The following is a 23,214-nucleotide window of genomic DNA, read 5'->3' on the forward strand; positions in this document are numbered from 1 at the left end:
TCCATAAGATTGATCTATACATCAGTGTCTCTTTTGCTGTCTCGTACACAGGGTTATTGTTACCATCTTTCTAAATTCCATATATATGCGTTAGTATACTGTATTGGTGTTTTTCTGTGGTTTGGTATACATTTGAGGACATGTATATATGTATGTGTGTGTATATACAGATATATATATATATATAGATGTAGATTAAATACATTGGTATATGAGCATATGTGCAAACATATATGCACACACATATGCATTTTTGTTTCCTTGTGCTTCTCCTGTTACTGCTCAGCTACTCATATTTGGAGCTATTTTCTTAGCTGACTCCTTGACAGTTTCAAGGATTCAGATTATCCAAAAGTAAATGTTGCTTTTGTTTGGCTAAAATAATCTGTCAGCACCTATCATCAAAATATCAAAAGACTGAGATTTTTTATATCTTTGTTTTCCTTGACTAAGGAGTTGGGCATTAGAAAATAAATTTTGCAGTGGTGGACAGTTGATATAGAACTGGGACAAAAATACATAGAAAGAATAACAATTTCATTCACACCAGCATTAAATGGATCTTATCCAAGGACCTAAAACCATGCAGAGTAAATGGTTGGTATTAAACAAGCAGACATTTATTCTAACTGAAATAATTTATGAAACAAGTAAAATGAAAGGAATGTAAGAAAACTAGATGCTTGAAAGTGATAGCTAAAAGTGAAAAATAAAATCTAATATACTCTGAGAAACAAAAGTGAGTGACACTAACCTATAAAAATCATTCCTTGACAATAACAATAATTACCTACATGCAGATTTAGAAAGACTGTAGTCTATAAAACATGTATTCCTAATGTGAATACTCTCAGTGTTTGTCCTTTTTTCCTGAAATTCTGGGGCTAACTTTTTTCTATATTGATCAGATTTTTATTACAGGTTTTCATGTAGCCAATTAATATACTGATTGGCTGCTCTATAACCAACTTTAGTAAAAAGAAAAGCAAGTGTTCCATGGAATGCACCCTCTACGTGGTTATGGATCACTTGAACTCCAGACTTCTGAAGTCGAGTAACATACATGAGTCCATCATCTCTTAAGACATCATATTGACAAGTGATGACATAGGTCAGGGGTAAACCACGCAACTTGCTGTCATCAGCTAGCAATGGTGAAGCTTTCACATCTAGAATCCCTGGGTATTTTTTAGCGAGCTCTGAACTACCATGAGTTGGAGTCTTATAAATGTGACCTTTCTTAAACTTCTCAGGGAGCAAAGAACTCCAATTAACAAATTTGAACAGATTGCTTGATTCCAGAGGAATGTGTTGGTTGGAAAGCATTGCTTTCTTAAGTGATCTATCTGTAGTAAAATATTCACTCCAGAATCTGACCATGAGTGATTTCGACAGAACTGGATAATGTGCATTTTCTCGATATGATGGTAAATCGAAATCAAAATTCTGAAGGGCAGGATATATTAAAGTTTGAACCTTGAGCTTGATCTTGACATCTGGATCTTCTAAGAGCTGAAAAAAAATATAATATATTGTTTTAATAAGTCCTTTTAATGAAAAAAGTAACCACAATGTTAAAACAATGTATTATTAAGGTTCTTAAAAATACAATTCAATAACACATTTTGATAAAAAATAAAAATCTTAATATCAAGTAAATTTTAGTATTCAGTTCAGTTCAGTTCAGTTGCTCAGTCGTGTCTGACTCTTTGCAACCCCACGAACTCAAGCATGTCAGGCCTCCCCGTATATTAGATGTTCATGTAGTTAATATGTTTTAATTTTCAAAGCAAAATTAATTCATATCCTCCTCATAGATTGTGCAAGAGAATCATTTTTTTAAGAGGATCTTTTACTAAATGTAATTTCATACTTATGGAACTTGGATTTATAATCTGAGGTTCTATAAGTTTATAATCAGGTACTGTTCTTCTCTTTTCTATTATTGAGCTTCCCTGGTGGCTCAGATGGTAAGGAATCCACCTGCAATGCCAGAGACCTGGATTCAAACCCTGGATAGGGAAAATCCCCTGGAGACAGGAATGGCTATCCACTCCAGTATTCTTGCCTGGAAAATTCCATGGACAGAGGAGCCTGGCAGGCTATAGTCCATGGGGTCACAAAGAGTCAGACACGACTGAGTGATTAACATATTTTTCTATTATTAGAATTATTTTAAATACCTAAATATGTTAGCAAGCATTGAGATGGGAAGGAGATAGCTTGAGTTTTAAAGAGATGCTTGATTCTGGATAAGTTTAAATTATACAGAACTATTAAGTTTTTAATATTTGAATTTATTTGATGGTTTAACTTATTACTCAAATTTAATATTTAAACTTAATAGTTCAAAGAAAATTAGAACTTTTGTGCTTTTGTAAATATAGTCCCCATCTTCTTCCAGAAACAGTAGAATTCTATAGTTTTCTTCAAAGCTAATTTTCCTGCAATATGCTTCTGTTACTGGAACAAACAGATCATTTTATCAGTCATAAAATATATATCTAGTTTACTGCATAGTTATGTTTGGTAAGTTAAAATTTTCAGAACCAACTTTATCTTGTATATGCCTGAAGTAATGACATACTCAGGAAGAATCAAACTGATTAGCACACCGAAAAATAGTATCACTTGCTTATCATTCAGAGCACTGGCCAGGATTTCAGGTACACTTGGGTACAGGTAGTGTTTATCCAATTTTCAAGAGAAAACTTTTATGAATTACCTATTAAGTATGATGTTTCTTCTAAGTGATTTTGTATACATACTTTTTCAAATTAAGGAGATTCTTTTCTATTCACTGTTTCCTAATTTTTTCATATTTATAGATGCTGGATATTTATTATCTTTAAACAACTTACTTTTATTAAGATAATCATTATTTTCTTCTTTATTAATTTGAAGAATTGTATTAAAGGTATTTTAATATTAAACCTATCACAATCTAAAGAATGAACTCAAAATAGTCACGATATACTAACCATTTAAAGTATTGTTTAATTTTTTGGATAGTATTTTAGTTCAGGATTTTGCATCTGTGTTCACAAATGTAGATGTTTATCATTTTTCCTTCTCAAATTGACATTGTCAGGTTACAAATCAAGATATGTCAGCCTCCCAAAATGCAACTTTTGCAACTTTCAGAATTTGTTTTTAGAAGTAGATATTTCTATTAAAAATACTTGCTAGAGTTTGTGTTTAAAACTATTTGATCCTGGAGTGTGTGTGTGTAAAAATATAAAAATGACCGTTCTGTTTATTTCATGATAATAATATAATCCTTTTTTCATATTTTCCCTAGAGTCAATTCTTTTTATAGTGAATATTTCTATTTCACGTAAATTTGAATGCATTGCAGTAAAGCTGTTCAAAGTATACTATTGTATTTTTAATATCTGTAAGATATGTAGCTATAGTCTCCTTTTCTTCCTTATATCAGCTTATTAAGATTCTCACCATTTTTTCTTGGTCTGTCTCACCCAGACTAATCAACTGTATTGCTTTTTTCAAGAAACTATTTCTGTTGACTTTGCTGATCTTATTGTGTTTATTTTTAATTTCATTTTTATGCTCTCATCTATCTCTTATCCCTTTTTATTTTGTCTTTGTTTCTATTTTTTAGGCATTCTTTTCTTTTTTTAATTTCATTAAAAGGATACTGACCTGTTAATTTTAGCAATTTTTTTATATTTAGTTAAGGCTGTATATTTTCCTCTGGATGTTGATATATCTGTGTTTCACACAGTATAATGTATATCTATTATAATGCAGGTCAAATATTTTCACACTTGGATTAATCAGGAATGAGCATCTTACTTTCAAAACATACAGAGTTTTCTCTTGATATTTTATTAGTAGTTCAAAGCATTATGCTAACTGTGGACAGAGAGAGATATAATCTAAATAATTTGATTTCTCAAATTTTATTGTGCATACTTAGAATCACTTAGAATTCTTGTTACATATGCATAGTGTTATTCAGGACATCTTTGGTAAGACCAATGATTCTCTATCTCCAATAAGTGCCCAGATGCTGCTGATACTGCTAGTTCACATACTATGCTATGAATAGCAGGGGTCTATTTGATTTCAGTTCTTTGAATTGTTTGAGACTTGGTTTATAACCCTGCATATGTGCCTGATTAAGAAAAATGTTTTGTGTGTTTCAAAGAAATGTACATTCTGCTGTTTATTATTTTATGTTCACTGTTTAAATTTATCAACCATGCTATTCTATTACTGAAAGAGATTAGTAAAATTCTTCCAATTTTGCAATTAATTTGTTCATTTTTCCTTTATTTCCTATCAGCTTTGCTCTGTCTTTTCAGACTGTTATTAATTGCATGTAAATGGATGTGTTTTTTTTTTTTTTTTTCATCTTCCAGTAAATGGAATTATAGTTAGGAATGTTGCATGTTAATTCCAGGAATAGTTTTTTTCCTCTAGGATTATTTAATATGATTATAAAATAAGTATACTGATTAGTATTTGTTTGACATATCTTTTACTATCTTTTTTTCTTGCATCTATTTATATCTGTTTTAAAGCATCCTATTCATACAACTTCTGTTGGAATTTAAAATTTTATTGTTTCCATTTTTTGTATTCTACCAGAATTTTTAGTACATCTATACCAAAACATTTATTAATATTTTTGGTTTAAATTCATAATTTATGTATTATTGTGCATTCTATTTATCTCATCTATTCTACTATTCTTTTTCCATTTTGTAGTTTTTGAAATATTTTTTATTATTCAATTTTCCTGTGATATCATTTTATTGGTACATTTTTATAACATTTTTTTATATGTCCACTAAGGATAAACATAAACTCATTACTTTATCAAATGTGAAGATGGCTGGATGGCATCACCGACTCGATGGACATGAGTTTGAGTGAACTCCGGGAGTTGGTGATGGACAGGGAGGCCTGGTGTGCTGTGATTCATGGGGTCACAAAGAGTCAGACACTTCTGAGCGACTGAACTGCACTGAACTGAATATTAATTACATCTTTATTACCTTCTTACAAAATAGAAAGTTAATGGAATATTTTAATATTCTAATTAGTCCTTCTATGCATGGGTTATTATTTTTCATATTAATTTTTTTTAAATTTTATTTTCTTAAATTTTTAAAATTTTTAAATTTTTAAAAGAAAATCCATCCATTAATATTTTTCATATTAATTTATTTCTATTTTTACATCACAGGACACAATTATTATTCTTTTATAGAGTCATGTTCATTTTCATTTTAGTCTGTGAATATATTTACCTTTTTCCCTTCTCTTTATTTTTTCCTATCTTTTTGATCCTCCCTCTGTGGTTAATTTCCTTCTGCCTGAAACACTCCTCTTTAAAATCCAAAGGGAGAGTATGTTGGGTTGTGAATTTTCTGGAATTTTATTTCTAAAAATAGTCATCATTCTGTCCTCAGATTAGAAGGATATATTCATATTAGTCTTTTTGCCATATATTTAATGACATTATTATTTTGTATTTTCTATCTTTTAATCTCTCTGTTCAACATTACAAACAATTTTCTGATCTCTCTTCCAATTTTCTATATTGCTGTATTGCAGTCAATATACTAACACTTCTACATAGTAAAACCTAGAATGAACCCTAATATAAACTATGGACTTTGGAGGATTATAATGTGTAAATACAAGTTCATTAACTGTAACAAATGTACCACTCTGGGTGGGGTTGTTGATAATGAAAGAGTCTATGAATGTGTGGCAGAGGGTAGACTGTAAATTTCTCATCTTCTTCTCAATTTTTATATGAATCTAAAATTGCTCAAAAAGTATAAAATCTTAAAACAACTACATTGAAAGCCTAATTTTTATGGGTAATGTTTTTATTTATTGAAATTTTGTTTATTTTTCAAATATCTTATATTATTAGTTTTACATAGTTTCTTTCATGAGCCTATTTCCAAATTTTGAAATATACTTTTATTTATTTTAAACAGATTCTACTAAAAGATTTTTATAACAATAGCAACATCTGAATCTGGGTGATATTTTTTTCCTGTTAACTTGTTTTTATTTTCCTCTTTGTATATCTGCTTACTTTCAACTCTCTGTTGATTACTGAAAAAAAATAATCAGTTTTAGGAATAAACTGGAAACTAGGATCATGTTGACTTCTCTCAGTGATGACCTATATTTCTTTCTGGCAAGCATATATACACATATTAAAGTATATTATAATATACAATATTCTGAACATATGTCATGAATATACTTAGATTACATACATATTCAGATTTCTTAATTATACTTATTGTTACCCTTTATTGAATTTCTCTCATTAAAAATGCCAATGGACTATATAGGAAATTGTTTCAGCATTTTATATATAAAGAAGTTCAAAGTATGAAATCATTCTTCTCAATGTTCTTAAATAAGTAAAATAAAATTAGCGACAAATTATATTTATAATCTTGATGTATGAGTTAAAAATTTGTAAATGAAAGATAAAGAAAATACAATAAGTGAAAATGCTGAGCATCTTACCTGCTGTGCCACTGCTGCAGCTAAATTCCCTCCAGCACTGTCTCCAGAGATACCGATTCTTCCAGGATCTACACCATAGCTTTCAAGATTTTGGGGGTCTAAAAACCATTTTAATGCAGTGTACACATCTTCAAATTGAACTGGAAAATGGTACTTTGGGGCTAGTCTGTAGCTGTAGATAGGAAAACAATGCTTTCTTAATCACTGATTTTCTTATCATTTCAAATTTTTTATTTAACTTTTACTTTATGTTGACATATTTGATTAACATTGTTGTGTTAGTTTCACGTGTACAGCAAAGTGACTCCGTTACACATATACATATATCCATTCTTTTTCAGATTCCTTTCCCATATAGTTTATAACAGAATATTGAGCAGAGTTCCCTGTGCTATAACCATTGATTTTCCTGGACTCTTGACCAAAAATCAAGAGTAAAATTTTGCTTTTACCAACATATTTGTTGGAAACATGTTTTTCCTAATCATAAAATTTGACTGGGAATCTCTAAATATTGTCATTTTTATAATCAAAATATAAAGTCCAATTGTTAAATTTGGTTTGGTCTTGGGGAAAAGCTTACTAGCTGCTACCTTTCCCAGGAAAAAATATTTGCAGAGTGATTATTTTTGGTAAATATTCTATCTTTTTTTTAAAAAATATATCATTATTATTACTTGTTTCTCTAGAATTACTGTTATTTTATCAAAATATATCAGTTTAATATGATAATTATTCCATTAGTCCATTAACTGAATTTTCTGAAGTTTATGTTTAAGAAGGTTCTCACAGACAGTGTGTTCTATAGAAAATTTAAACCCTTTCCCTACTCTTTCTAAGGTGTATATTAGAATGGACTTTGAGATAGGTTTTGTCTTACTTTCATGGTAAATATGGGTAATATCAATGGATTACTAACTTCTAGGCACCTTTCTAAGCACTGTTACATGTATTATAATATGTAGTCCCCATGTCAATGATGAGATATGCAAATCGTTAATACTTAGAGTTCAATATCCTGTAAAATATCACACAGTTACCAATCTGCAGAGCTGACATTCAACCCCAATCTTCTGGCTCAAAAATTTCCTTAATATCCTGCTAATTATAGGGAAAGATCTAGAGGTAGTAGTTAAATCCATGTGATACTGTTGGCTAACTTCACTTGAACAACATCTTGCCTTTCTGACCTCTGTTCCTTCTTCAAATATGGTGTATGCCTTTTCTCTCCACTGCTGGACTGGACAGCTTCTGACATTTGGTTTCTCTGTCCATAATCAATGTCATCAGAGGCACAGATTTATTTTTGCCATAATAAGACACTCTATATAGTTGAGTGTATACTGATATGTAAGGCATATGGCCTAAAATCAAATAACACAGCTCTTACTTGGTTGATATGACAACTCCATCAAGTCTCTCTGCTGTCCATCTTGACAGAAGGTCATAGCTATAATAATCTGAAATAAAAGAAAAAATACTGGACTGTCAGGGGACGTTCAGCTTTAAGGGATCCAATATGTTGCATTTTCCTTTGTGTGCCATTTCTCAAGGACTCTCTGTTTCTTATCAGTTCCTGGAATACAGGAAAGAGTAGAGCTGCATGCAGTTCTCAGGGCTGAGAAAGGGCACCTGCTTGGATTCTTTTCAGTGACTCTCTTCAGTGACTCTCTTCAGTGACCTTGTATATATTAGACTATCCATTTTGTTGCAACTGGTAGAATTTCATTCTTTGTAATAGCTGAGTAATCATTTTACTGAAGATATATAAGCATGCATTTCTGCTAATAAAACACCCTTGTTCCACTAGATACTTGGGTCCCCCACGTCCTTCTTTCTGTCTTCATTCTCTTAGGAGCGTGGAAGCCTACCAAGCTCAATTTCTCACCGGGCTTTCAAGACCCTCTTGAGAGGACGCCCTGTGCCTTCATGAGCGGCACATGTCCTGTGCATGGGCTTTATTGGTTTTGCACGTAACCTGAGAGATACTGCTCTCTCTCTCTCTTTTTCTCTCTTCCTTTTCATCGACTCTGGTCCCCAGGTCCTGGTCTGTAAAAGACCACAACACTGGACCACTATAAGAATTGAAAAATGATACTGTCAAGAATAAAGTTTACTGTGATGACTTTATATTTCTTCCCTTTATCTTAAAATATTACCTAAAGAAAAAAGTCTAATACTTAGCTTCCTGTTGATCAGTTTACATATTCACATGTCAGTAGAATGTGAATCATTAAGTCTGGTGATCCTTTCACTTGCCCCTGATCAGTTTTCCTTTTCAGAGCACAGTGGCATGTCTTACCCTTGCCAACCATACTCTCAGTACACTGGACCTTGGGCCTTGAACACCGTCTTCCTACTTTCAATCCACAGTCCTATCCATTGTGATAACATACATGAAAAAATGTACTAAATGTCTCCTTTCAAACATAAAAACTAAACTGTTTTTCTGGAGTACAACTTGATCTGGGAAAGGATAGAAATGTTCTTCAAAGGAAAATAAAATAATGAAATGCAACTCATTATTTAGTCCTATACTGTTAAGCAGGAGATGATTTCAAGAAAGCTGACTATACCTTAACATTTAATTAAGTAATTGGAAAGCTTTTTCACATCTATATTGGGGCATTAGGAACTTTGAAAATAATCATTTGCGTCTTGAAGGATAAATAAGACATTTCCAGCAATATGTTAATGAGTTCAAAAGACAAAAAGAATTTTTATTTGCTAAGGTGCTTAATCTTCATTCTGCAAAATTTATAGGGTCTGTCAGTGAGTGGTAGGATCAGAAACTGTCTTAATTTTTTTTGGTAACAAAATGTGTTAAATTCTGAATGTTAATAACATTTTATTCAGACTGAGATTTCAAAAACTTAATTCACGTTGCTTTCCTGAAAATAATTTCAGAAGCAAGAGCATGATATTTAATTTGTAGCTCCTAATATGAGAATCATCATTTACATTATATGAAATGAATCTACCAATGTATCACCCTTACCATTACTACCAAAACACCAGCCACCACCATGAATATAAAACAAGCCTCTTCTTAATGATTTTGTCTTCTGTTGGGGCACATATATACGGACAGGAATATCATTGAATGTTGTATCTTTCACAATTATGTTTTCATCTGATGTTGGTGGAAAACCTTGAATTCTTGAAAAGAGTGCCATCGATTTCATGAAATGGTTTAGCCCCAATATTTCACCAAACAGGGCCTAAAATGAAATAAAAATACACATATACTCTAACTGTAAAAAATGTTTTGAGTCAAGAGGTGTACATAAATATTCAATATTACCCCAAAACTCTTAGTTATAGTCAGAAAAATCAATGATTATACCACCAGAAGATATACAAACCCAGATGCTTTACTACTGTATGATGAATAACCTAAGTGACACTAATCCTCACTTATACACTCACCCAATAGATATTAGTATGGAATATATAATTCTGTTGTCAATGCCCAGTACAATTAGGCAAGCTATTCATCCTCAAAAAAAAAAGAAAAGAAAAAAATCACAGTCTAATGAAAGGCAAGTTACAAAAGTACATTGTAATGTAAATATGGGAAAAATTCTTTGGAATAATTGTCAAGGTGAGGAAAAGGTTTTTAACTTCTACTTTAACTAAGACTTAAAAGGAAAATAGAGTTTGGATGATTAACTGAAGAGAAAACCTTTCAGTCAGATTAAGTAAGCTTAGTCTAGAGAAAAACAAAATGTGGTGATAGAGAAATACAGGTTGTTTGCTATTCCTATACGTTTGGACTCCAAGAGGCTGAATGAAAGGAAAGAGTCCTTAAGAAGAATTTAATAAAATATACAACACACACATATTAAAAACCAAACAAAACCCAAAGGCTATGAAAGGCATATTGAAAAATTAAGTTTTGTTAAATTTAACAATAATATTTAAAAAATCTAGTAAAGTGGTTGAAACGTCAAAGCACAATGTAAATAATAAACTTGCAATTATGAAAATGATAGTCTTTAGAATATATAACAAACTGATTACAGTAAGAAACAGACTAACAATTCAATAGACAAAAGATTCCAACATTTTTATCATGAAAGGTCTAGAATGACTGAGGCTCTAAGGAACAAAAATACTCAATTTTCAAATATGCAATTCAAAAGAATGGCAAATACAACAAAATGGTGGAATAAGCACTGTTTAAACCTTCTTTCATTTCTAATTTTATTAAAATTAAGGTAAAATAAAAATCTTAATACAGTTACGCTATGAAAGCAAAATACAATTGGCCCTCCATATCCTAGGGTTGTGATCTCTGGTGGGTTGAATCCAGGCTTCCCAGGTGGCGCTTTTGGTAAAGAACCCACCTGCCAATGCAGGAAACATAGGAGAGGCCAGTTTGATCCCTTGGATAGGGAAGATCCCCTGGATGAGGGCATGGCAACCCACTCCAGTATTCTTGCCTGGAGAATCTCACGGACAGAGGATCCTGGCAGTCTACAGTCCATAGTGTTGCACACAGTCGGACATAACAAGCAACTTAACAGGCACACACAGGTTGAATCCACAGATACAAAATCCACTGATAGGAGGATTGGCTATATTAACTGGTCTGTGCCATTTAATATAAGGGACTTCAGCCCTGATATTGGTTTCTGAGGGGGTTTCTTCAATCAATCTCCTGCCACCCTGATAACAAGACTGTATTATAATATATGCTTCTGAAAAAAGGCACAGTACTAGGAATCATAATAACAAAAAGCTTAGTTCTCCAAGACACAGCAATACTAAAATGTGTATGCAAACAGTAACAGAGCTTAATAATGCAGGAATCGAGAACTGAAAAATTGAAAGGAGAAACAAAAAAAAAATCCAAAGTTATTAGTTGGAAATTGATATTCTTACATCATTTATTGATAGAAAAAGCAAATAGAAAAATAGTAACCATATAGAAAATTTGAAAAAACTATCAACTCAACAGAATTAATGTATTGAGGACATTCCACTCAATGAAAACAGAATACACATTCTTTTCAACTGCATAAAGAAATTTCACAAAGATGTACCACATGACAAATTTTGGGGAAAAAATATCTCAACAAGCCAAATAAATTAAGATCATACAGAATAGTTGTCAATCATAGCATAAGTAAAATAAAAACTGGAAACACAATAGTGTATGAGGAATCCCTACATATTTGGAAATTATACAACATATTGCTAAATAACTCATTGGCCAAGGAAAAGATACCTCTAGACAAATTGAAAAAATATTTTTAAGCAATTGATAATGAAATTATAGCATATCAAAATTTGTAGAGTGCAGAAAAAGCATTGACTGAAGGAAAATTCTTAGCTTTAAATGCATTATTAGAGGAGAAGAAAGGTCTGAAGGAACTGATCTAAGCTTCCTCCACTACAAATTTAGAGTTAGATTAGCATATTAAAGTATGAAGGAAAGAATAAAGGAGGGAAAACCCCCTGGAAATCAATAAAATAGAAATAGATAAAGAAAATTAAAGATTTATTCCTTGAAAAAAAAAATCCCATAAAATTGATCAGCCTCCAGTCAGAATAATCAGAAAGAAAGAGAAGCTGCAGTTTACCAGTATCAGAAATAAATGAAAGGACACAATTTTAAATGCTCAGACCCATAGACACAGTAGGCAGCAGTCAGTGTGTGCTCAGAGCAACTGGACTGGCCACCCAGGGAGGGTGACGTGTAGGGCAAACTGGGACTAGGACTTGGATAACTGTAAGACGTGGAGAGAAATCGAAGATGACACAGACAGACAGATATACAATGCTTATGAGTTAGAATTGACATTATTACTGTAAAAATGACCATACTTCTCAAGGCAATCTACAGAGTCAAAGCAACCTCTGTCAAAATACCAATGGCATATTTCATAGAATTAGAATAAAGAACTCTAGAATTGTATGGAAATGCAAAAGACTCTGAATAACCCAAACAATTCTGATAAAAAAGAACAATGCTGGAGGTATCATGCTCTCTGATTTCAAACTATACTACTAAACTTATATTGATCAAATAAGGACTATACTGGGAAAAAAACAAACCAAGACATCAATGGATTAGAATTGTGATACCGGAAAAAAACAGATCCAGACATCAATGGATTAGAATCTCAAGACCAGAAATAAACTCGCACTGATATGGGAAATTACTCTATGACAAAGGGCAAGAATATACAATGGGGGAAAAGAGAGCCTCTTCAATAAATGGTGTTGGGAAAACTGGACAGCTACATGCTAAGAATCAAACAGGACTACCTTCTCACATCATTTAAAAAATATACTCAAAATATATTAAAGACTAAATGTAAGACCTGAATCAATAAAACTCTTTAAAAAATAAGCAATATGCTCTCTGACATCAGTCTCTGCAATACGTTTTTGGAAATGTCTCTTTAGACAAGGGAAACAAAAACAAAAATAAACAAGTGGGACTACATCAAATTAAAAACCTTTTGCACAGTGAAGGAGACTATCAACAAAATGAAAAGTCTGTCTACTGAATGGGAGAAGATGTTATATAAATGATATAACTGATAAGGGGTTGATACAGAAAATATACAGATTATTAAAAATTAATGTGATCTTGCGTTTGCTATAAGCAATTGGTTTCAATTTCAATTATATGTATTGAAAATGAAGTTACTAAAAGTATAGATCTTGTTGACCTGATGAATAACTTTATAGAAAAATGAGAAAAGACTTGATAAATAAAAAGCATTACATTAATAAGTTATTATTATTCATAGCAACACATAAATTACATACATATTTTTATAATTTGTATATGCTGTTATTCATGTATTCACTATTACCTGTATCATTTGTTGCTGCTGTTTAGTTGCTCAGTCGTGCTTGACTGTTTGTGACCCTGTGGACTGTAGTCTGCCAGGCTCCTCTGTCCATGGGATTTCCCAGGCAAGAATACTGAAGTAGGTTGACATTTCCTCCTTCAGGGGATCTTCCCAACCCAGAAATCAAACCTGCATCTCCTGCATTGGCAGGCAGATTCTTTACTGCTGAACAAACAGAGAAGCCCAAACATACCTAGCTCAACATTGTGTGTGTGTGATCAGTCGTGTCTGACTTTTGCAACCCCTGAACTGTAGCCCTCTAGGCTCCTCTGTCCATGGGATTTTTCAGGCATGAATACTGAAGTGATTTCCATTCCTACTTCAGGGGATCTTCCCAACCCATGGATCGAACCCTTGTCTTTTGCATCTCCTGTGTCGGCAGGTAGATTCTTTACCATTGTGCCACCTGGGAAGCTCACATATATTATATATCACGAGTAATAGATGTTTTTAAAGGAAAAGCTTTATGATTAAATATCTTTGTGCCTTTTCCTCCCTGCCTTTTGAACAAGGGTTCTCGAGTTTTCATTTTGCACCAGGCTCGAAAAATTATTTAGCCAGCTCTACTTGATGCACACAAACTGGGGCTAGACTACTATTTTGCTTCCATAATGAAGTACACATGTCAGCCATTATCATGAACACTAGTGCACATATAGACACTGAAACAAAGCTGGTAGTTACCAAGAGGAAGACATTTGTTATTTCCTTCGCCTTGTTGGAGCGCTCCCAGACTTGTCTCATAATAGTAGCGTCACTCCAACATAACAAGTATTCTGTTGGGTTTTTTGCATTTCTCATTTAATCATATATCTTATAGATCTGTCCACATCTTCACGTAAAAAGTCCCCTCATTCTTTTACATAATGCAAAGGATTCAGTAAGTGTATAAAAATATAGTTCACTTATTCAGCCCTATTGAGGTGCAAAGTTTTGTTATTTTTAGTATTTTGGTATTACAAGCAATAAAATAGTAATACATGAAAAACTTCCAGAGGTTGCATTTTGTCTATGATAAATCCATGAAATGGAATTGCTGAGCCAATTGGAATTTTGCTAATTATTGCAAAGTCATTCTGTAATATTTTCATGCCTTGCTGGTTGGAGTGGAAAATATTACAGAATGACTTTAGCAGTTTCCAGTCTGCCACCAAACAATCTTTGCTGATTTCTTTTTTATATAGAGAGGGACAGAGAGAGAGAGACAGAGAGACAGACAAAGGGAGGAGGCTAATCTTGCAGTGAGAAGGTTAGAGGAGTAAACTGGATCAGGTTTCCAAATAAGTAGTCATAACAAATCCAGGGGTGATAACTGATTGCCTCTAACTAAACCTCTCATTCTTGACTATATGGATCTTGGACACTTGGGCAAACTTAGGGATATTGTGAGGGACAGAAAAACCTGGTGTGCTGCAGTTCATGGGGTCACAAAGAGTCAGACACTACTAGGCAACTGACCATCAACAACAAACCTCTCATGTTTTTTATTAGGCATTTACAGTCAGCTTTTCTATACCATGAGAACCTACTTGCACGTCTACAGCATATATTGTGTTCCAAAACCATTACTAGTGTTTAAATGTCATAGGTTCCTACTGAGTAAGCATATGACTTCTGAATTTTGTATGAAATTCTGAAAGTGAAAGCTTGTTGTTGACGGAATTCTTGGCCTCCAGAGGAGAAGAATTCAATCCAGGGTCAGAGACGAGGCTTGATCGCTCAGAGCATTTGTGTAATACAGTTTTATTAAAGTATAAAGGAGATAGAGAAAGCTTCTGACAAAGGCATCAGAAGAGGGCAGAAAGAGTATCCCCCTGCTAGTCTTCAGCTGGATGTTATATAGTCATTAGCAGTCTGTTAATGAAAGAAAGGTGTGTCTTAAAACTCAGAATGGCACCAGGCCCTTCATCCATAAAATGTATTTTGGGATAATCTCTGTACCAGACGATTCATCCCAGGCCATAAAACGATTGACTTGAATCTTGTAGAAGGGCAGATTACCAAACAAATAGTATAGTTTACATAGATTAGGGGAATAATATCTGAGTATAACATAATGGTTTGTCAAGTAGTTTCTGAGCCAAAAGGCGGAACCAACTTGAAGACAGAGTCTGGGGTAAATGCATAGTACATTAACATGGCTTAAGACAAACATTTCCATAAGAAAAATGCATTGGTTAACTCAAGGTTTGAGAATAGTTAACTTCAGGTGTTCTGGTATTCCCATCTCTTTCAGAATTTTCCACAGTTTATAGTGAGCCACACAGTCAAAGGCTTTGGCATAGTCAATAAAGCAGAAATAGATGTTTTTCTGGAACTCTATTGCTTTTTCCATGATCTAGCAGATGTTGGCAATTTGATCTCTGGTTCCTCTGCCTTTTCTAAAACCAGCTTGAACATCTGGAAGTTCACGGTTCATATATTGCTGAAGCCTGGCTTGGAGAATTTTGAGCATTACTTTACTAGCTTGTGAGATGAGTGCAATTGTGCGGTAGTTTGAGCATTATTTGGCATTGCCTTTCTTTGGGATTGGAATGAAAACTGACCTTTTCCAGTCCTGTGGCCACTGCTGAGTTTTCCAAATTTGGGGCATATTCAGTGCAGCACTTTCACAGCATCATCTTTCAGGATTTGGAAGAGCTCAACTGGAATTCCATCACCTCCACTAGCTTTGTTTATAGTGATGCTTTCTAAGGCCCACTTGACTTCACATTCCAGGATGTCTAGCTCTAGGTCAGTGATCACACCATCGTGATTATCTGGGTCGTGAAGATCTTTTTTGCACAGTTCTTCTGGGTATTCTTGCCATCTCTTCTTAATATCTTCTGCTTCTGTTAGGTCCATACCATTTCTGTCCTTTATCGAGCTCATCTTTGCATGAAATGTTCCTTTGGTATCTCTGATTTTCTTGAAGAGATCCCTAGTCTTTCCCATTCTGTTGTTTTCCTCTATATCTTTGCATTGATCACTGAAGAAGGCTTTCTTATCTCTTCTTGCTATTCTTTGGAACTCTGCATTCAGATGCTTATATCTTTCCTTTTCTCCTTTGCTTTTCGCTTTTCTTCTTTTCACAGCTATTTGTAAGGCCTCCCCAGACAGCCATTTTGCTTTTTTGCATTTCTTTTCTATGGGAGTTGGTGATGGACAGGGAGACCTGGCGTGCTGTGATTCATGGGGTTGCAAAAAGTCGGACACGACTGAGCGACTGATCTCATCTGAACTTCAGGTGAGACCAGGTGTCATTATGGCAACACAGTATTTTAAGGGAAACCTTCTTTTAAATTTGTATAGAGAAGGAAAAAAAATATGCTAGTTTGTTTCCTCCTGCAGCTTAAGAGAGACACAAATGTCTGACAGACGCGGCCTATTTTCTCCATTTGGAGACCCCTGGCCTTCCTGCCTGTTACCCTCTCAAAAGCACACAAGAGTAGAAAAAATAAAACGAGATTGTCACACACACATATGCACACACACACACATTTTTACCGCTAGCAGAATAGATCACTTTAGAAATACAACCTGAATGCCTCCTTGGTCATCTTGTTACACTTTGCTCTGAGATCACTCAGCGGTATAGCAGTCAGGAGAATTTGACAACAAGAAGCCAAGGTTATGAAGAACTTGTAAAAACAAAATGAAACAAAGCTAGAATATTATAAAACTTGACTTTCTTGATTAATAAATAATATCACTTACCAAATATGATGAAGTTTTTAAAAAAGTATTTAACAGCATTATTTTCCATGGTTCTTCAACATTATCTGGAAGAGGTACATAAATATAACCTGCTAAGAGGACTCCCAATATCAGAAAGCCAAAATATTTTTTCCTCATGTTGTAACTGTTCTGTTTCTTAAGCAAGACAGTATTAGACAACATTTCAGTGCCTGAAACTAAATAGAGGCAAACACCACCTAGTTACTATGTAACTACTGGGCCAGTTGAGTTCCCTCATTGGCACAATAGGTTGTTACCTGGCAGGTACAGAAGGCTAGTGCTAAGGATAACAGCTGAAGTTCCAGTGTGCAGTTTGTAAAGGATAACACTCACATTTTTGACAGTTCATATCAAATCTCCCTGCATTAACATATGAGAAAAATAATTATGGAACACCAATTTAGAGAAGGATATTCTCAAAGATTCTGTAAAATAGAACAGACACACACTCCCTCTGTGTGTGTGTCTTAGTTGCTCAGTTGTGTCTGACTTTTTTGACCTCATGGACTGTAGCCCACCAGGCTCCACTGTCCACGGAATTCTCCAGGAGAGTACTGGAGTGGGTATTCCACGGGATCTTTTGACCCAAGGGTTGAACCGGGTTCTCCTGCATTGTGGGCAGTTTCTTTACCATTTGAGCTGCCAGGAAAGAGAAGAAAACAAAGAGATCCATAAAAAAGTTTGATATACCTTTACTGATATCTTTATTATAGCTTTATTAAAAGTAAATCATATACAAATTGATCATCTTAATGGCTATGTAGTGACTGGAGTAGTTTTGGAGTGAATAATGGAAAACTTTCCAGCACCTAAGCCTAAGCCAAGACTTAGGTCCACTGTTGGGTAACCCAGGAAAGATAATGAACTTTGTGAAATGAAAGGCACTGATGTAGACTTTGTAAGCCCAATTTTAAAAGTGCATTTCTCAGCTTAATATGTAACTTGCTATTTCAAATTCTATTTGGTTAATATATAACCTTGATTGATAATATATAACCTCAATTGTTACATAACTCCACTAAATAATATTGGAAATGAAGATGTCATACATGTGCACCCAAGCTAATTCTGATGATTTATGTAAAATGTGTGATTCTGTTACTGTTCCACTTTCTAGAAAGGAAGAAAAAGAACTTGGATAACTACATTGTTATGTGTTGTTAAGGGAATTTCTGCATAGAAGGTGGATAGTATACAAGGAAAATTTTTTAATTTCAGAACTACTTTCACAGGAGAGAATCAAAACTTAATGCTCTGTTTAACACTTCTGAGGCTAATTTTCTTAAAGAACCATGAATTTAAGTAACCCTGACAGAATGTGGTCCACTGGAGAAGGGAATGGCAAACCACTTCAGTATTCTTGCCTTGAGAACCCCATGAACAGTATGAAAAGGCAAAATGACAGGATACTGAAAGAGGAACTGCCCAGGTTGGTAGGTGCCCAATACGCTATTGGAGATCAGTGGAGAAATAACTCCAGAAAGAATGAAGAGATGGAGCCAAAGAAAGAAAAAAAAACCCAGTTGTGGATGTGACTGGTGATAGAAGCAAGGTCCGGTGCTGTAAAGAGCAATATTGCATAGGAACCTGGAATGTTAGGTCCATGAATCAAGGCAAATTGGAAGTGGTCAAACAGGAGATGGCAAAAGTGAATGTCAACATTCTAGGAATCAGAAAACTAAAATGGACTGGAATGGGTGAATTTAACTCAGATGACCATTGTATCTACTACTGTGGGCAGGAATCCCTTAGAAGAAATGGGGTAGCCATCATGGTCAACAAAAGAGCCCAAAATGCAGTACTTGGATGCAATCTCAAAAATGACAGAATGATCTCTGTTCATTTCCAAGGCAAACCATTCAATATCACAGTAATCCAAGTCTATGCCCCAACCAGTAACGCTGAAGAAGCTGAACTGTTCTATGAAGACCTACAAGACCTTTTAGAACTAACACCCCCCCAAAAAAGATGTCTTTTTCTTTAAAGGGGACTGGAATGGAAAAGTAAGAAGTCAAGAAACACCTGAAGTAACAGGAAAATTTGGCCTTGGAATATGAAATGAAGCAGGGCAAAGGCTAATAGAGTTTCGCCGAGAAAATGCACTGGTCATAGCAAACACCCTCTTCCAACAACACAAGAGAAGACTCTACACATGGACATCACCAGATGGTGAACACCAATATCAGATTGATTATATTCTTTGCAGCCAAAGATGGAGAAGTGCTATAGAGTCAGCGAAAACAAGACCGGGAGCTGACTGTGACTCAGATCATGAACTCCTTATTGCCAAATTCAGACTTAAAATGAAGAAAGTAGGAAAAACCACTAGATCATTCAGGTATGACCTAAATCAAACCCCTTATGATTATACAGTGGAAGTGAGAAATAGATTTAAGGGACTAGATCTGATAGATAGGGTGCCTGATGAACTGTGGAATGAGGTTCATGACATTGTACAGGAGACAGGGATCAAGACCATCCCCATGGAAAAGAAATGCAAAAAAGCAAAATGGCCATCTGGGGAGGCCTTACAAATAGTGTGAAAAGAAGAGAAGTGAAAAGCAAAGGAGAAAAGGAACGATACACCCATTTGAATGCAGAGTTCCAAAGAATAGCAAGAAGAGATAAGAAAGCCTTCTTCAGCGATCAATGCAAAGAAATAGAGGAAAATAACAGAATGGGAAAGACTAGAGATCTCTTCAAGAAAATTAGAGATACAAACGGAATATTTCATGCAAAGATGGGCTAAATAAAGGACAGAAATGGTATGGACCTAACAGAAGCAGAAGATATTAAGAAGAGGTGACAAGAATACACAGAAGAACTGTACAAAAAAGAGCTTCACGACCCAGATAATCATGATGGTGTGATCACTCACCTAGAGCCAGACATCCTGGAATGTGAAGTCAAGTGGGCCTTAAAAAGCATCACTACGAACAAAGCTAGTGGAGGTGATGGAATTCCAGTTGAGCTATTTCAAATCCTGAAAGATGATGCCATGAATGTGCTGCACTCAATATGCCAGCAAATTTGGAAAACTCAGCAGTGGCCACAGGACTGCAAAAGGTCAGTTTTCATTCCAATTCCAAAGAAAGGCAATGCCAAAGAACGCTCAAACTACTGCACAATTGCACACATCTCACACGGTAGTTTAGTAATGCTCAAAATTCTCCAAGCCAGTCTTCAGTAATCCATGAACCGTGAACTTCCAGATGTTCAAGTTGGTTTTAGAAAAGGCAGAGGAACCAGAGATCAAATTGCCAACATCCACTGGATCATCAAAAAAGCAAGAGAGTTTCAGAAAAACATCTATTTCTGCTTTATTGACTATGCCAAAGCCTTTGACTGTGTAGATCACAATAAACTGTGGAAAATTCTGAAAGAGATGGGAATACCAGACCACCTGACCTGTCTTTTGAGAAACCTATAATGCAGGTCAGGAAGCAACAGTTAGATCTGGACATGGAACAACAGACTGGTTTCAAATAGGAAAAGGAGTTCGCCAAGGCTGTATATTGTCACCCTGTTTATTTAACTTATATGCAGAGTACATCATGAGAAACGCTGGACTGGAAGAAGCACAAGCTGAAATCAAGATTGGTGGGAGAAATATCAATAACCTCAGATATGCAGATGACACCACCCTTATGGCAGAAAGTGAAGAGGAACTAAAAAGCCTCTTGATGAAAGTGAAAGAGGAGAGTGAAAAAGTTGGCTTTAAGCTCAACATTCAGAAAACTAAGATCATGGCATCCAGTCCCATCACTTCATGGGAAATAGATGGGGAAACAGTGGAAACGGTTGTAGACTTTATTTTTTTCGGCTCCAAAATCACTTTAGACGGTGATTGCAGCTATGAAATTAAAAGATGCTTACTCCTTGGAAGGAAAATTATAACCAACATAGATAGCATATTCAAAAGCAGAGACATTACTTTGCCAACAAAAGTCTGTCTAGTCAAGGCTGTGGTTTTTCCAGTGGTCATGTATGGATGTGAGAGTTCAACTGTGAAGAAAGCTGAACACTGAAGAATTGATGCTTTTGAACTGTGGTGTTGGAGAAGGCTCTTGAGAGTCCCTTGGACTAAAAGGAGATCCAACCAGTCCATTCTAAAGGAGATCAGTCCTGTGTGTTCATTGGAAGGACTGATGCTAAAGCTGTAACTCCAATATTTTGGCCACCTGATGTGAAGAATTGACTCATTGGAAAAAACTCTGATGATGGGAGGGATTGGGGGCAGGAGGAGAAGGGGAGGACAGGGGATCAGATGGCTGGATGGCATCACCAACTCCATGGACATGAGTTTGAGTGAACTCCGGGAGTTGGTGATTGACAAGGAGGCCTGGCATGATGCAATTCATGGGGTCACAAAGAGTCAGACATGACAGAGCGACTGAACTGACTGACTGACTGACCTGAATTTAACTAGAAATTCTTTCCTGACAATTGATCAAGGGGCCTTGTATACTAACCTATGGGGTCATCAGATCAGATCAGTCGCACAGTCGTGTCTGACTCTTGAGACCCCATGAATCGCAGCACGCCAGAGTCATCAGTACCACATAAACAGCTGCATTTCAGTTCTTAATGCCCATAATCATTGTGGAGTATGCCCTTTCACTCTTTAGTTCTTAAAAACATCTGCTTTTCCTCCTCTGAAAATGACTAACTGAATTTCTTACCTGGTATGTGTTCTCTGCCTGGCGCTTAACTCAGTGTTAAAACAAAAAGAAACAAATTTTCTTATAGTTGTTTTATTACTTGACAACAGGGAGAAGGCATTGGACAGGATGAAAGAGCAGGTTAAGACTCAGGGTGAAATGTTTAAAGATCAACTATTACACTTCTCTATCTGTCACTGTCTCTTTCTTCTTGCTTTGTTTAACAGTTTCTCCCTTAAAATACATACTTTAATTTTAAAGACATTCAGGTGAATTTAGTAATAGTATAAGTAATAAAATTTGTGAGAAATATCTTGCCTATCGAAGGCAAACCTTTCTCAGATTAAAACAGATACATGAAAACTAAACTTCTGCATTAACATGCTACTAATTAGAAATAAATTCTTGAAGAAAATGCATAACATTTTTCTTGGTGGAGGAACCAGTTTACATTCCTTCTAACATGGGATCGGGTTTCCCTTTTCTCAACATCTTCACCTTTCTCTCTTGGTTTTTTAAAAAATCACCCTCCAAACTGGTGTGCGGTGATATCTCACTAATTGAATTGTTATTTCCCTGACGATTAGTCATATTGAGTACCTTTTCATGTACTTGGTGATCATTTTGATGGAAGAAATTTTCATATACTGTGATATGCGGAAGTCACCCTGGATTATACATGGTTTGGCTTGAACTTTCTGCCAAATAGAACAATCTGTCTTATGGCCTGTCAAACATCCATCTGTTTTAACCAATTTAAAAAAAGAATGCAGTCACCAGATTGTTTAGGATGTCCAAATTTGAAGGTAGAGATAAATGCTCCCCTTCCTATTTCGCTAATGCTAGTACTACTGAACATGAGGTTTTCTTTACAAATGTTGTGCTGTCTTACTATGTACATGCTATTCTGTCTCTTTTGAAACCTTGAAGGAATGTAAGAGTCATGTTTGATGTCTGTTCTTTGTTTTGACAAGATATAAAACTGTGGTTCAGGCATCCGAAATGGGGCCGGGTGGCCATCATACATGTGGTTTTGGACATGTTCCTGCATCATTGAAAAGTTGAACTTTCTGAACTACATAAATTAAAGGACAACATCGGTCATCCTCAGAACATCATCTGCTAGTGTTAGTGAACATAGATTGGGGTCTGCTTACCCAACACATAGCAAAGTCAATCAACTGACCCCGGATTGTGGTAAAGGAAAGTACAGCATTTATTGCATGGTGCCAAGCAAGGAGATCTCTACTCTTTCTCTTTCTATTGTTTTCCTCTATTTCTTTGCACTGATCACTGAGGAAGACTTTCTTATCTCTCCTTGCTATTCTTGGGAACTCTGCATTCAAATGGGTATATCGTTCCTTTTTTCCTTTATTTTTCACTTCTCTTCTTTTCAAAGCTATTTGTAAGGCCTCCTCAGAGAGCCATTTTGTTTT

At 34.9% G+C, this 23,214-nt stretch overlaps 1 protein-coding gene across 1 annotated transcript; it reads right to left on the minus strand.

Moving 5' to 3' along the window:
• Positions 1 to 591: 591 nt before the first annotated feature.
• Positions 592 to 17,277, minus strand: LOC113893490 (arylacetamide deacetylase). The gene is made up of 5 exons (XM_027543454.1): positions 17,097 to 17,277; positions 9,527 to 9,749; positions 7,919 to 7,988; positions 6,529 to 6,700; positions 592 to 1,512 (listed from the first exon to the last, which is right to left on the minus strand). The coding sequence occupies exons 1-5, from the start codon at positions 17,232 to 17,234 to the stop codon at positions 916 to 918; spliced, it is 1,200 nt and encodes a 399-aa protein (XP_027399255.1). The 5' UTR covers positions 17,235 to 17,277; the 3' UTR covers positions 592 to 915.
• Between the last annotated feature and the right edge of the window lie 5,937 nt (positions 17,278 to 23,214).

The sequence above is a fragment of the Bos indicus x Bos taurus genome, chromosome 1 (assembly GCF_003369695.1).
Source record: "Bos indicus x Bos taurus breed Angus x Brahman F1 hybrid chromosome 1, Bos_hybrid_MaternalHap_v2.0, whole genome shotgun sequence".
Lineage (NCBI taxonomy): Eukaryota > Metazoa > Chordata > Mammalia > Artiodactyla > Bovidae > Bos > Bos indicus x Bos taurus.